At 40.5% G+C, this 14,271-nt stretch overlaps 1 protein-coding gene across 3 annotated transcripts in view; it reads right to left on the bottom strand.

The window, feature by feature from the left end:
* Positions 1 to 342: 342 nt before the first annotated feature.
* The window catches only part of LOC117424180 (ankyrin repeat domain-containing protein 11-like), a 94,766-nt gene continuing 80,837 nt past the window's right edge, over positions 343 to 14,271 (bottom strand). For all 3 annotated transcript variants that reach the window (XM_058992689.1, XM_058992690.1, XM_034040308.3), the window contains 5 exons: positions 7,012 to 14,171; positions 6,704 to 6,802; positions 6,329 to 6,472; positions 5,959 to 6,051; positions 343 to 5,584 (listed from right to left, as the gene is read on the bottom strand). In XM_058992689.1, the coding sequence (XP_058848672.1) occupies positions 5,399 to 5,584; positions 5,959 to 6,051; positions 6,329 to 6,472; positions 6,704 to 6,802; positions 7,012 to 14,171 (7,682 nt within the window). In that variant the 3' untranslated portion in view covers positions 343 to 5,398. The remainder of the gene's footprint in view (positions 5,585 to 5,958; positions 6,052 to 6,328; positions 6,473 to 6,703; positions 6,803 to 7,011; positions 14,172 to 14,271) is intronic.

Genomic DNA, 14,271 nt, shown 5'->3' with positions numbered 1-14,271 from the left:
AAGTAAACTCAAGTGTTACAGCAAGGAAAAAAAAAAAAAAAAAAAAAAACTGGCTTCATTTGAGTGATTAATAAGTATAGGTTAAAAGCCACATAACCAAAATTGGTCATGTTATTTGATTGACTCGGTAACTTCATAAACTCTCAAATCTTGCACCACTGACCCTAAAAATAATAATAATAAAAAAAAAAACACTGTTGCAATTGATGTGTTGAAGTTATTATAAGAAAAAATGTGGATACTAATGATGCTGACAGTTGTCTGTGTATATCCTTACAGAGTGGCTATACAGAAATAACATTTAGGAGAAAGAAGAGACAAACACAACAAAGGACCTCAGTACATATTTTAAAAATTTATTTACGAACATAATCTCTGAGGGACAACAGCATTTCTTGCGCTCTGTACATGCAACTGTATAAAATAACATTTTAATTTTTCTTTTTTTAATTTTGTTTTTTCTCAGGTTTATTTTTTATTAATTTTTTTCTTATTTTTGCAGGAACTCATACAGTTAGAGGTGACAGTACTGGAGCTGCAGCAGCAGCACTGGGGCAGAATTAACAACCCCAGAGCTGCTTGAACAATATGTACACAATTAAACTACATTGTACAAAAAAAAATGACATTGTTACATCACCGACAGCGCACGGTCTCTGCGCCGTTATAAACCCACATTCTACGCAAGTTTAGACTAGTACAAATAGAAGGGTGCAAAACGACCTGTGAGTTATTTACAGCTATATACAACGTCTCATATACGCATTACAAGAGGGAAATGTACACAGCAGAGACTTGACTCCAACATACACAGGTGTCAAAAAGATAATAAATATGTTATTCTTTTCACCATTTTAAAAGATTACTTCTCCATGCTTTTTTTAAAAATTTGAAATAAAAAAAGAAACAGAAAACACAGCTCCTTTCCGGTTTAGGTTAATACAAAAATGCAGGGCTTGAGGTTATGTAGCTGGGCTCTCTTATTACCTGTAAGTTTTTTTAATTAAATTTGCCAGACTGCATTTGGTTGTGTAAATGTAGGTTGGTTGATGGGGAGGCCAGAAAGCAAGAAGCGGTAATCTTTAGCTAACTGCTTAATATACAAGTTAGTATCACCATGATCAAACTCCCACAGTAACACAGGCCTCTTGAGTTCCAACCATATGTATAGCAGAGTCACTATCCAAATGTAAAACCTGTGTATCAAATGGACTTCATAATGACCCCATATAATTGCGTGACACTGAACAAAACTATCAAAATGCAACCTTGTTTTCCTAAACATTGACACTATTTTGGGTCTGCCCAGACCTAACCTTATGAGGACTGAACATTCGAAGATGATTGGGAAAACAAGGCTGCACTCTTAATTAAAGCTATTCAGTGGTACGCAGTATAGAAATCACCAAACGGCAGCTATCTGTTTCAGTCTCCACAATTTCAAGCCCTGAAAGAATGAAAAATAAAATGTAAAAAAAAAAAAAGCCAGGGCTCAACAATTTTTTTTTTTTTTTTTTTAACAAAGGCTATTAAATTAAAATGTATGTCTTGTAAACAATGGGGGGGGGGGGGGGGGGGGGGAGTGACAGTATACATTCTGTTAAAAGCAATGTGGCAACAACATGCTACATAAGTGTTTATGCATCATACAAAGTACAGTGATTTGCAACTGCACAGACGTACAGGATTCATTCTCTTGCAAACCCGTACAAAAAAAGGGTTTTCAGAATTGCCATTCACTGTGGGTTTGTTTAAACAGATTTCTGTTTAAAGAATATCTGTCTGCGTGTCTATGTATGCATCCTAAAAGCCCCTAAAAGGTAGAAAGTGAAGGATGAACCTCGGGGTCATTCTCCTACCTCACTATGCACCTACCGTCACTTTTATAAAAGGGTGCTACATATTTGATTAAAAAAAAAAAATGAAGCAGAATACGGTGTTCTTAACATTAAAACAACCTATTTAAACACTGCTTTATATATATTTTTTTGGAAAGTTTGCCATATCTGTTTAAAGTGTAATAAAAATTAACACAACTTAAAAGGGACACACCCAATACTTTCAGCTGCTTGTCTATTCTGTATTGCTATCAAATCTAACAGTTTGCAATCGTTTTCTTAGATAAAAGCTTTCTGAAAAAACTGCAGCTTTGCAGGTAGGTGGTTAACCTCCCAACTAGAACTACAGAACGAGTCATAACGGATAGTTAAGTAAATGGCACAAAATAGACAACACCCAAAAAACACAAAACAAGGAAGGGACTTTTTTCTAAAATCAGATTAGTTACCATCACTACTGATAACAAGCAAGTAATATGATCCCTTTAACGGCACCAAATGAATATTATATATGTAACGGAAACCCGTGTTTCTCTTTGCAGAGATCGGTTTTGCACCACCTTTCCATTGTGATTGCTGCATGTCTAATTACAAAGTCAAATGACTACCCTATTAGGAGACTAATACATGGGTTGCAGTATTGATTGAGCCCTAAAGTTAAATAGAATTCCAACAATACATGATACACGCAGATTAATTGCTAACATTGCAATTCAAAAACAAAAGAAAAAAGAAAACATTCAAAATAGACTTGACAACTACAGTACAATTGTTTTCTCCAAAATGCATTAAAAACATTTAGTGTAAAGTGGATTGCCTTCTCTTTCCCTGAAAAACCACTGTTACTGTCAAAACAGTTTTACTATTTAAAATGCCAAATAAACATGACAGAGAAATAACAAATAAAATAAAAAACAGACTACAACCAAATCAGTCTATCTATATGTCATATCAATCTATTAAATGTTTGCTTCCAAGTATGCAGTTCACTTCATCTGTATCCAAAAAAGGACCAGGAGGGTTCATATTGTTTGCACCAAAACAAAGCCGAAATTCTACTGACTTCTAAAAAGCCATAGCTGTTGTTCTTTAAGTTTAAATGGAACAGTGATGTGTTAGTCAAGTACAGTTCTGCTCAAAGGAGCTTACAGAACCGTAATGACTTTCACAAGAGCCTCAGATGGCTAGATTTACATGAAAGCAAACTAAAATCAAGGTGGTGTGAACTTGTCTTTTTTTCTTAACTGCACTACTTCACAGGAATAAGGGTCTGAAAATACAAGCAAAATCTCTTTGCAGCTTATTTCGACGGTAGAGCTTGGCATTGTGGCAAGGTGCCCTTTTCACAAAGCCTTCATTTGTATAAGAGATTGATATTCATAAAACGATTTCAAACTGTTACCTTATTTAACTTTGAATAGAGCCCATTAGTCCATCTGTAGGACTACCAGTATACGTACACAGTCAGTTACAAGACCTTGAAAGGGAATTTGTTTCAAGTGAGACTTTGAGTGACTAAAAACACATCCGATTCCATATTTTAACATGCAAGGTCATGATATGCAAAGCTTTAGTTTTGAAACAATTTGAATCTAGTACTGCTATACTTATATTGCTGTGCTCTGGCCTGTTGAAATGAACACGTCTTTAAAAATGTCAGGCCGATTGCTCCGAGAAAGAGAGGCAATAAAAAAAAATATATATATAAAAAAATAAAGAAACATTCAAGGATCTGAAAACTAAACAGTCTAAAGCAACTGTTCAGAGTAACCCATACAAAAAAAATGTCCTAATTTCAAACCCACTGATTTAACACAAGCTCTTTATATTAAAATAATATTTTTTGATAATTATGATGCCACTGTATACAGGAATATAAATGTATGGTGTACTGTATTCTCAATATTATGTATTGCCTAATACAGTATATCAAAAATGGGATAAATCGATATCTGAATTATCTGTAGCTTGGTACCCTTAATTTGTCTGCACATGATTTGGGTAAAGTATGCTGGACGATAAAAAGGCATTTTCTTGGTTTTAAACATTTTCTTATTAAATACTTCAGTAATTGAGCAAGGCGTGAATAACCATCCTGCTACATCTGTAGTCTAAGAGTGTGGCTGTTGTCACTGTTAAGTTTTATTCTTATTGGATGAGAATTATGCAAATTTCACTCTGCCCCAGTTGCCAAATTGCTTACTTGCACATTACTGAATGCAGAGGGTCTGTCTTAATTATGTGCATGGGAGACCATCTTTAAAATACTGAAAATGTGTACACATTTTGGCCCATTGTTGATGGAAAAGTGCTGCCCAAAAGTGAACTGTACATACAAAGATCATTATTTATTTATTTTTACACTTAACAGAGAGTGATGTTACAGTACATAAGTTATTTACAACTGTGCAGTAATGTGTGGCAAAATAAATTATCTAGAAGGCAGCAAGAGTACATCGGTTAATGTATTTATAAAAACTGTACAGCATTTACGGGATACCTTTCTTTTTTTTTTTTTCTTTTTTTTTTTTTTTACTCTTAAACTAATATTGGCTCTGTAGTGTTTCAAGTTACTTTCTCAGAAAGAGAAACAATGAAATGCCCAAGTAAAGAAATATAAACCAAAAGAGAGAATATACTCCAATAAAACATTAGTTTTTTCTCTGAACAGGAAAGTCTTTGCCTCTAATTGCAATATTCTTTCTCTTTTTTTTTTTTTTTTTTTTTCTTCAGCCAACAGGTGTCGAATACTTAAGTGAAAACATAGAGGCTGATTAAATCTGCATGCAAACTTGTGATCAACAATTGCAATGCTTTTATTTTCTTCTGGTTTTCTCGTCAGATAGTGTCCGAGTGTCCACGAGATTCATTCGTAAATATTGACGCTGTTGAGGTTCTTTAACTCAGAGATGGAGACACATGTAACACCTATACATACCTCTTTAAACTCCCCAACCAGCGTTACTAAATGTCACTTTTTTTTTTCCTAACCCATTATGGTGATACACCAACTAGATCTTCACTATGAAATCTAGAAACCGAAGGCAACGGTTAAACTGAACAACACACAGGGAGCACACCGCTACTGGATACATCTACTGTAAATCTGAAGGGCATGATCACCAGGTTCTCTGATCACTCCTCCCTCCACTTTGAGAAGGCAGCCTTCCTCTGAACCTTGTGTTTCTTCTGAACAACCTTCCTCCATCTGCACTCTCTTCTTCAGCCCTCTATTCAACGCCAAGCTCTCACATGACTGGCTCCGATCCGCAGCGCTGGGAGTTTTTCTTTGAAATAAAAAAAAAATAAAAATACAGAGGTTGCTTTGTAGCATAGCCATCTGCTTTATCTGAACGGAGGCGTCAAACTTGTAGGATAAAAGTGCAATTGTGTTTTCCCCATAAAAAAAAAGCTGCTTCCTCCTCTTGTAGCTGGGAATCATTAGCATGTTTTTTTGTATTTTGTATTTTTTTTTTAAGAAAATATTCTTATTCCTTCTGGCTAGCCCTTACCATATGTTCTGTTTGTTGTCTAATCATAATTAAATTTGTTTATCTCTGTCACGCGGGCAACAGCACAAAGTCATCATTGACGTCGACCATTGGCACGTAAAAGGAAGGGACCTCATTGACGCAAAGTGATTTGTGTACAGCGGGGTCCAACTCCTGGACTTTGAGTTGCCACTCCATTCTCTGCACTGCGTTCAGTGCTGCTGCTTCGTGTTGCTGTCGCATTAATAGGCAGGTCTAGAACAAACAAATAAACAATGGTATGGCCATGAACTACAAAACAAGATAAACACTTCAGAACTTGAGATTGAGGTTCTTCCAATTCAAAAGTTAACCTGCATTTTGTTTCTCACAAAGTTAAAACTTAAATAGTTTTACACCTATAACATAAAGTGGTGACAATAAAACACAACAAAAAAAGTAAATTTAATCTCAGTAAAATTAACTTGCATGTATCTAATGTATTACACCTGTTTCATGCTCATAAATGGGTCGTTTCAGTTATTTTGGATTAAATCCACTGACCTATTTAAGTGTAAAAGTGTCAATAAAAAGTGAAAAATCTATTGCTGGCCAGTCTTTAACAATCAAGGGAACACAGAATACTATACCTTCATTCTATCGTACTTGTCATCAACATCCTGAAGCCACGATATAAACTGCCTGGCATTAAATCGGTCTCTCACAGACTTGTTTTCATCACCCTGTAAACAATTTATATTATAAATCAATCAACTTTTAGCATACAGTATGATCAAGTTATTGGGACATGGGGATGTTCATCATTTAAGCTTGTATAATTAAATTGTTAATATGACCCCTCAATCAAGAACCCTGCACAAAAATACCACCATACAACCACTGCACTGCATAGAAAATAATGCAAAGTACTGTATGACAAAGCATTTTCTGTACTACAACAGGGTGGCATTTCACACAACACTACAGGTTTTGGCGTACAACCATCACAGTAGTACCAACCTGATTCTCTGAAGGCATGTTATAGACCTCCGAATCTAGCAGCATGGTACAGGCACTGAAGGGGACAGCCTGGTTTGCTATCGTTCTGGCTGCCCTGCAGTGCACTCTTAGGATCTCCTGCTCACAAGAAACGATCAGCTTTTCCTGGGAAATACAAACAGAAATAATAAAAAAATGAGCAAAATACAGGCCCCTTATAAATAGCTTTGGCAATCTTAATAAGAATTAGAAGCGTGAAATAAGTATGTATGGCTGTCTCCATCTATAAGGAGGGATAGTAAGCTAACAGAGCTTTTAGAAAACTAAGTTAAATTAATTTTTTATTTAATGCAGACAAGGTGGGTTAAAGACTTCATACCAGTGTCCTGAACATACCCGCTCAATGCTGTGTTGAAGCCGCAGCTTCCCTCGTACAGCCTCTTGCTGCCTGAACAGCTCCTTCAGTGGCTCTGACAAAGATGGGGGTGGAGCGATCTTTGTGACGAAAGGACAAAAAAATATATATATTTATATAGTAGAATACTTCATTATTATCTGTTTCCATTAAAGATTGGACAAGCCAACTTAAACAATTCTTTCTTAGGTTTAAAAATATCTGGCTTCTAAATAATTATATTATCTACAGCAATTTATTCATTGTATTAAATTGACTGATTATCTATATAAATAAATGAAAAACATACCACTGGAATATGGAGCCTGCTGAGAGGCTTGCCATCCAAAAGATAGGAACCCGTGTAGGTGACGTACTCCGCATAGCACTGGGGTGCCTGCGGTGTAATGTAGCAGAGTATCTTCCGTTTCTCCTCGATCTTCTTCCGAATCTGCAGGTACTCAAAGTAAGGGTTGGAGCGGTCACTATGGTAAGGCTCAATGTCGTCCAGTTTGATAGCGTTGACAATGGCTGCCAAGGTCTGCTGGATCACCTCCCGTGTTTGGTGCATGGTGGTGCTGACCAGCTGCGCTTGGACTTGCTGCTGCTGGTTAGACTTGGGGAACTTCCTCTTGCGCGGGTGCTGTGCCTGTGAATCCTCTTCCTCCACAGGCCGTCCTTTGGTCTTGCTGACTGGTGCTGGATTTGTCAGAGCTGCAGCAGACACTGTGGTGGTGCCGATGGATTCCTTCTCCTTTTCAGCAGGAGAGGTGATGTTGTTGATGGCAGGGGTTGAAGCTGTCATTACTGTGGTGGTATTATTGTTCTGCTTACTCTGGTTAGCCAACATCTGAGCACGATTCCTGGTGATCCTCTGAGGAATCTCCTCCACCTTTGCTGGCTTGGGAGCCTCTGTGGTGGGGATTAATGTTGTTTTAGCCACAGGTTCATGGGCTTCTGTAACCTGGACGGCATTAGATTGGGGAACCCCAGTTTGGTCTGCAACTGTTTGATTTGGGCTGGGTTGAACTGTGATTGCTGCAAGAGGCTGGGCATTATTTGTCTGGCTTAGATGGCCTTCAGTATCACAGGATGGGAGAGCTGCAACAGCCAAGGGCTCCTCTACTAAAGAGTCTGGAAATTCAGTTTCATGGTTGTTGTTAGTGTCAGCTCCTTCGCTCTGCGCAGTGGGAGCCTGCACGCTTTCCTCCGGTTCCTTTCTCACATCTAAAGCAGCCTTTTCTTCTGCAACAGCATGATCGGTGGTGTAATCCTCTGGAACTTTCTGTAGTTCTGGTTCGTGCTCTTCAGAAGGGAGCTGTGGAGGTTGTAGGGGTTCAAGTAGCAGCACAACAGCTGGAGGGCTAAGGTTTTCATCAGACAGACCTGGCAAATCAACCTCCATTATATCAGACCCCTCGTTGTCCTCCTCAGCCGCAGGCACAGGGGGTGCAGGAACTGGTTTAAATTCAGTCAGCTTAGAATCTGCAATATCAGGCTCTTGGATTTCCTTATCTTGCAAAGGCAACTCAGGGAGAGAGAAAGGTCCCAGGTCTAGGTCTTCGACAGCATTTGAGAAAGGGTCCGACCATGGCACCACCGGATCCTCCTGGCACTCAAGAGACGCTATGTTACTGTCCTCAATGTATTTACTTTCCAAAGTGGGAAGGGTATCTGGTTGAGCCTCTGTTGGCAAGCATGCAGGCTCTGGTGCCATCCCTCTATGCTCCTCAGGAAGAGGCTTACAGTCTGTAAAGAAGGCATCCAGTCTGGCAGGGGAGGGCATAAAATTAGGCTCAGGCACGCTTGTTGCCATAGCAGGCTCTGATTGACTGGGGGTCTCTTCCACTGTGTCTTTGTGTGTTTCAAGCTCAGGCTCAGAAAGCGGCACAGGGTAAGAGATAGGAGACACAGGATAGGGTGGGGAAGCATGAGGAATGCAGGGCAGAGATGTGAGCAGGTGGTGCTGTAAATGGACATCTGGCAGTGTAAAAGAGGTGATCTTAGTAGAGGGAGGCGGTTCAGGGAAGGTTCTGAGAGGAGATTTCAGGAGCAGCGAGCTGATGCTCCAGTGATCAGAGGAGTTTTCTACCAGACTCGCTGGAGGAGGAGGAGAAGGAGGAGGAGGAGGAGGAGGAGAAGGAAGAGGAAGAGGAGAAGGAGACTGAAGAGGTGGAGGCTCAGAACTCTTCCTTATAGGAGATTCCATCCAGTCCTTTTTGATCGTCTCAGAAGCAGAAAAAGTTGAGTTTTCATCTTCCTCGTCCTCCTCTTGTAACTGTAGTAGTTCTTCTTCTTCTTCATCATCATCATAATCATCCTCCTCCTCCTCCTCTTTTTCAAACTCTTCTACAACTGGTAGCAGGAAGTCATCGCTGTTCACAGGATCTGAAGGTACCAGAATGGGTTCGCTGGTCAGAGGCAATGACAGCGGCTGCAGTTCAGAGAAATCATCTAGTTCTAGAAGAGCAACAGGGGCAGGAGTAGGAGGTGCAGCAATATCAATGCAAGGTTCCTGGGGTTCGGGTTCAGGTCTGTGCAACGGACTTGAAGGTTTTGTTAAGTAATTATTATAGACACTCTCAGGAAAGTTTTCAATATTGTCTGTGGTAGCAGCAGAGGAGCCATCCATTGCAGGCTGAGCTGGTTCCAACCTTGGTGAGGACATCCTGAAATTAGGAGAAAAACAAGGAGGGGACACGCAGTCAAACTTGTCCACTGAAGGCGTAGCAGAAGCCAGGGGCTTCTCTTCTGGCAGTTGCGGAAGTGAGGGTTCATACCCAGATGTTGCTGGTACACTTTGTTGCCGGAAGAACTTGTCAGAATCCATTTTAAATTCCTCTTCTGAGGCCCTCCGGACATCAACTGACACTGATCGGTAAAGGCTGGCTGTCGGTAGGTTCTTGGTGGGAGTTAAGCAAGGAGTTTCCTGAAGGCTGTTGGGTGTGTTAGAATATCTATCAAAGAAGGATGGAGAACAGGCATTCATGGACATTGTCATAGCCGATGAGTTCTGAGAATCAATGTTGTCAAACATGAGTTCTGTGTAGTCCTCTGCACTACAAGATGGTGTACGTGGTGTCTGCATCACTTCTTCAAAACTTGGACAAGAAATCACAGATGTTGGAGTTGGGACTCCAGTTGGTCGACTTTGATCTGGCCTTGGTGAAGCTGGCAAGTTCTCTTTCAACTGATGCCCCACCAGCCAGTCTTTTGAATCTTGGCCACTTATAGATTGCGTCTTTCTGTCTGGTGACATCATTTGAGCTGGAATTCCCAGATCTTTGGGTTTCTTGTCCTTCAGCACAGTTTCTAATGAGCTTATCTTTTTGGAGGTCAGATCTTGGCTTCTCTTACGCAGGTCTTCGCTCGTTTTTGTTTTGTCTTTAAGCTTTGGATCCCCCGACCTGTGTCTCATCTTCTCCATCTGTTTCATCCGCTCCTTGTGCCGTTTGTGGCGTTCCTCAATTTCCTGATCTTTCTGACTCAGCATCCTTTCAAAGCTGGTCATCATGAGGTTCCCATCAACTAAAAGCCTTTCCCTTGGCCTGTTTTCTTTCCGAGTCCCCTCTCTAGACTGACTGACTTTGTCATTTTCCTCTTTTGCTTTTGTCTTCGCAGAATCAGTCTTACTGTCTTTGTCCAAGTTGTCTTTACTCCTCTCTCTGAGTTTAGCATCAAATTTAGCGGTCTCATCTTTTGGCTTTTCCTTTAAGCCAGTGACTTGAGGTATGTCCTTCAGGCCCAGTTTCTGATCTTCCTTTGAGTGTTTGAAAGACCCAAAGCTATCTGCATGCTTGTGTTTTTCTTCCTTTGTCTTCTCCTTATGCTTGTCTTTCTTCTTCTTCTCTTTATCCTTTATCTTCTCGCTGTTGACCAGGTTGCTGAAAGCTTTTTCTTTGTCTGTCTTTTTAGACATCTCCTTCTCGAATTCAATTGTCTTGTCCAGATCGTTCTCTGCTTCTGGATTCACCCCATAAGGGAAACTGTATGGATCAGCCTCCAATGGCATAGACTCTTTTTCAAATGGCAAGCTCTCCCTCCTGCCATAGGTCTCCCTGATCTCCTCTGACTTGTCCCGTTTTTCTACCTTTTTTACTTTGTCTTTTTCTTTCTCATGGCTTTTCTTAGAAGAAGAGGAGGAATGTCTATGTCTCTCCTTCTCTTTGAGCTTGTCTTGAGGGTAAGAAATAGAGAGCGAGTCCCTTCTCTCTTCAGAGAGGTCAGGCAGGCTGATGCTCGAGGAGTCGTAGAAGCTGCTGAGTAACGGCTCATGGCCTCTGTCTGTGAAGCTGTCAGAAGAGATCTCACTAATTTTGTCATTAGAGTCATCCTTGTAGTCGTTCAGAGCTTCCTCTTCCAGCTTCTCCAGGAGAGACTTTTCATTTTCCATGTTCCCTTTGGATGGCTTCCGGTCTTTGAGGTGGTCTTTCTCTGGCTTGTCTTTATGCTTGCTCTTGGGCTTCTCTTCACTCTGGTGCCTCTTGTCAAGCATCTTCTGTTTGTTTTTCTTGTCCTGGTTTGAATCTGTTGATATCCTCTCTTTACGGTCCTTGTGCTTGCCCTCACCAGAGTCTTTGTCCTTTTTTTCTTTGTGTTTTTCTAAAGAGCTCTTTTCCTTTTTCTCCTTCCCACTGTCAAATGACACCTTGTCTTTCTTCTTTTCTTTAGATTCTTTATCCTTCTGTTTCTCTGTTGAGTGCTGCTTTCCATCAGCAGAGTACTTCCGGTGCTTGTCTGTTTGGAATAGCTCTACCTCATCTCGTTCTGGTACAAGGTCTGTCCGTTGGATTTCAGAACCTGCAACTGAGTCGCTGAATTTTGAGCCCCCCACATTGTAATCATCCTCATCCTCACTCTCATCGGTAAAGATGTCGGCGATACTGAACCAGCTCTTTTCCCTCCCCTTTTCAGATCTCTTTTCTTCCTTTTTTATCTCTTGAAACTCCTTCTCCTTGTCTGCATGCTTGTCTTGGGACGCTTTCTCTTTTTTATCTTTGCTTTGTTCTAAAGACATTTTTCTCTCTTTGTCTTTGACATGGGAGTCTTTGTGTTTGTCTTTCACTCCCTCCTTCTTGTCCTTTGAACTTCTGTCCGTATCTTTCTCCCTGGGTGGCTTCTCAATGGAATTTTTTTCTATCTTTTCTTTTTCTGATTCCAAGAAGTTCCTCTCTTTCTCTTTAGTTTTCTCTTTGTGTTTGTCAGATTTCAACTTTTCTTTCTTTTCCTTTTCTGCCCCCTCTCCTTTCTTCTCCTTTTCTTTTCCAGAGTAGTGCCTCTCCCTTGACTCAAACTGTTTGCTGACAAACTCGGTTTCAGATTTCTCTCTGAAAAAACTTTCATTACCATACTCCTCTTTTAATGAATCATTTGTTTTAGATTCTTTCCTTTCTTTTGTTATGTCATATGAGTCTTTTCTTTCCTTGCTGCAATCAATGGGATCCTTTTCTTTTTTCTCCTTGATACTTTCGGCAGAGTCTTTCCTCTTTTTTTCCTTTTCTGATGGGTAGCTGGAGACAGACTTCTGTTTATCTACAGACTTCTTATCCCCAGTCTTCTCTAAAAACTCCTTGTCTTTTCTCTTGGTTGTGGTCTCTTTTTCATTCCGTTTTTCACTGTGTTCCTTCTTTTCTTTTACTTTGCTTTCCTTTTTCCGGTCTCGGTTTTCCTCTTTTATGGTCTCAACAATCAGTTTGACGGTGTTGTTAGCTTTGTATTCCTTGTATTCTTTTATCGGAGTGTCCCAACTATCGTCGCCATAGAGAGATGAATCAGGAGAGAGGTCTGAAAGCCATCTGTCATGGGGATCATCGGATACACTTAATTTGGTGTCCTCGCTTTCCAAAAAACGATTCTTGATGTCATAGTCTTCGTAATCGGTCTCTTCCTTGAACGTTTTTTCCTTTTTTGATTTTTCTTTTTCCTCTTTCATTGTCTTGTCCTTTTCGGATTTAGGATATTTTTCTTCTTTCTGCTCATTCTTTTCTGATTTGGATGATTTATCCTTTGACTTTTTCTTCTTCTCCTCTTTGTGTGTCTTTTGCTTCTCTTCCTTAGGTTTTTCCTTGTCTCTTGTGTTTTTTTCTTTTTCTATTTTGAATGCTTTGTCTTTGTCCTCCTTGTTGGATTTGTCTTTGGAGGACACTTTCTTTGAAGATTTCTCCTCTTTAGCAGCTTTTCCTGTTTCTTTCCCCAAGGTCCAGTCTTTTTCCTCCGACTTGCCCTTGAACAATTTCTCTTCCTTTCGAAAGTGGTCTTTGTCATGTTTGGAACTCTTGACTTTATTTTCCACAAGAGATTCTGCCTCAGAGATCAACGGCTTCTGTCTGGTATCCTCGTAATCGAAAGAAAAGCTTTTGACAAATTTCTCTTTCATGTCTTGGTTGAGGACCAGGCTAGGAGCCTTGTCCTTCTCTTTGCTTTTGTGTTTGTGTTTTACTTTATGCTTTTTGACCACTTTTCCTTCCTTGTCCAACTTGGGAACGGCACCTTCTGTGCTTGAGCTCTTTTTCTCTGAGTTGTTGTGAGTATTGTTCTTCTTCTTGTTCACCTGCTGTTTTTTCTTCACATGCTTAACTGACTCCAGACTTGAGTCCTCGGAAGAGTAATCTGATTCACTGGTCAGCCGGGTCCTGCCCGACTCTGAAAGGGAGCTGACTTCAGACCAAGCAGGTGAGGAGATGGTCTTCCAGCCATCAGTCCGCCATTGCTTGGGATGCTGCTCCGCCAGTGACGGCGTGTGCTTTTGGGTGGCCAAACTCCCATGGGAGGAGGAAGAGGAGGCGGAAAGAGAGCTGAAAACAGACGATTCTTTAAGGCTCAAAGCAGAAGAGTCCTTAACACAGACAGAGCTCTGAACCGAGCCCTTGTCATCCTCGCTCTCCAAATCCTCACTTTCCGATTCTGATGTGCAGAACTTGTCATTCAATTTGCCAAACCGCACCTCCTTGTTGGCACTACTGCTGTTTTTTGTTTCCTTCTTTCTCTTCTTTTTTATTTTGCTTTTTTCTTTCTGCTGCTTGGAGGACGTGGCCGAGGATTCCCGATTCTTGAAAGATGGCTGCTGCTTTGCCGTTGGTGTCGGGGAGAAACACAAAGTCCTGTCGTCCTCATCTGAGCTGTTTGTGTCGGACAGAATCCTGCGTGCTGTCTTCTTTGGTGTGAGCGAGTTGCTTTTGGAATATGTTTTTACCTCAATTTTGGGGATAGAAATTAAGCTGTTGGCTTTCATGGCGGCTGCCTTGCGGAACTCCTTTTTGAGAAGGTGCTTATCGTCGACAGGGGGGACTCTCTCCTCCTCGTCATCCTCGTCAAACTCGTATTCATCCTTTACTGGGGTGGCTGTCGATTTCGCAGGGTCCTGGTTTTTCCCTTTCAGCTTTAAGCCCTTTTCGAACTCTGAGTCCGTGTTATTGCCGTCAACAGAGCTGGAGGGAGCAAACGAAGGAGCATCCTCCTCTTCTGAAGATTCTGCATAAAACAAAACTACAATTAGATACTTTCTAAAAAAAAAAAGAAAAAAAAAAAAACACACAACAATTGATATATAAAGTCACCTCCCTTATAACAG

Source organism: Acipenser ruthenus, chromosome 19 (assembly GCF_902713425.1).
Source record: "Acipenser ruthenus chromosome 19, fAciRut3.2 maternal haplotype, whole genome shotgun sequence".
In the NCBI taxonomy this organism is placed as follows: domain Eukaryota; kingdom Metazoa; phylum Chordata; class Actinopteri; order Acipenseriformes; family Acipenseridae; genus Acipenser; species Acipenser ruthenus.
The sequence above is the reverse complement of the archived record's forward strand: the minus strand, read 5'-3'. Positions and strand labels throughout refer to the sequence as shown.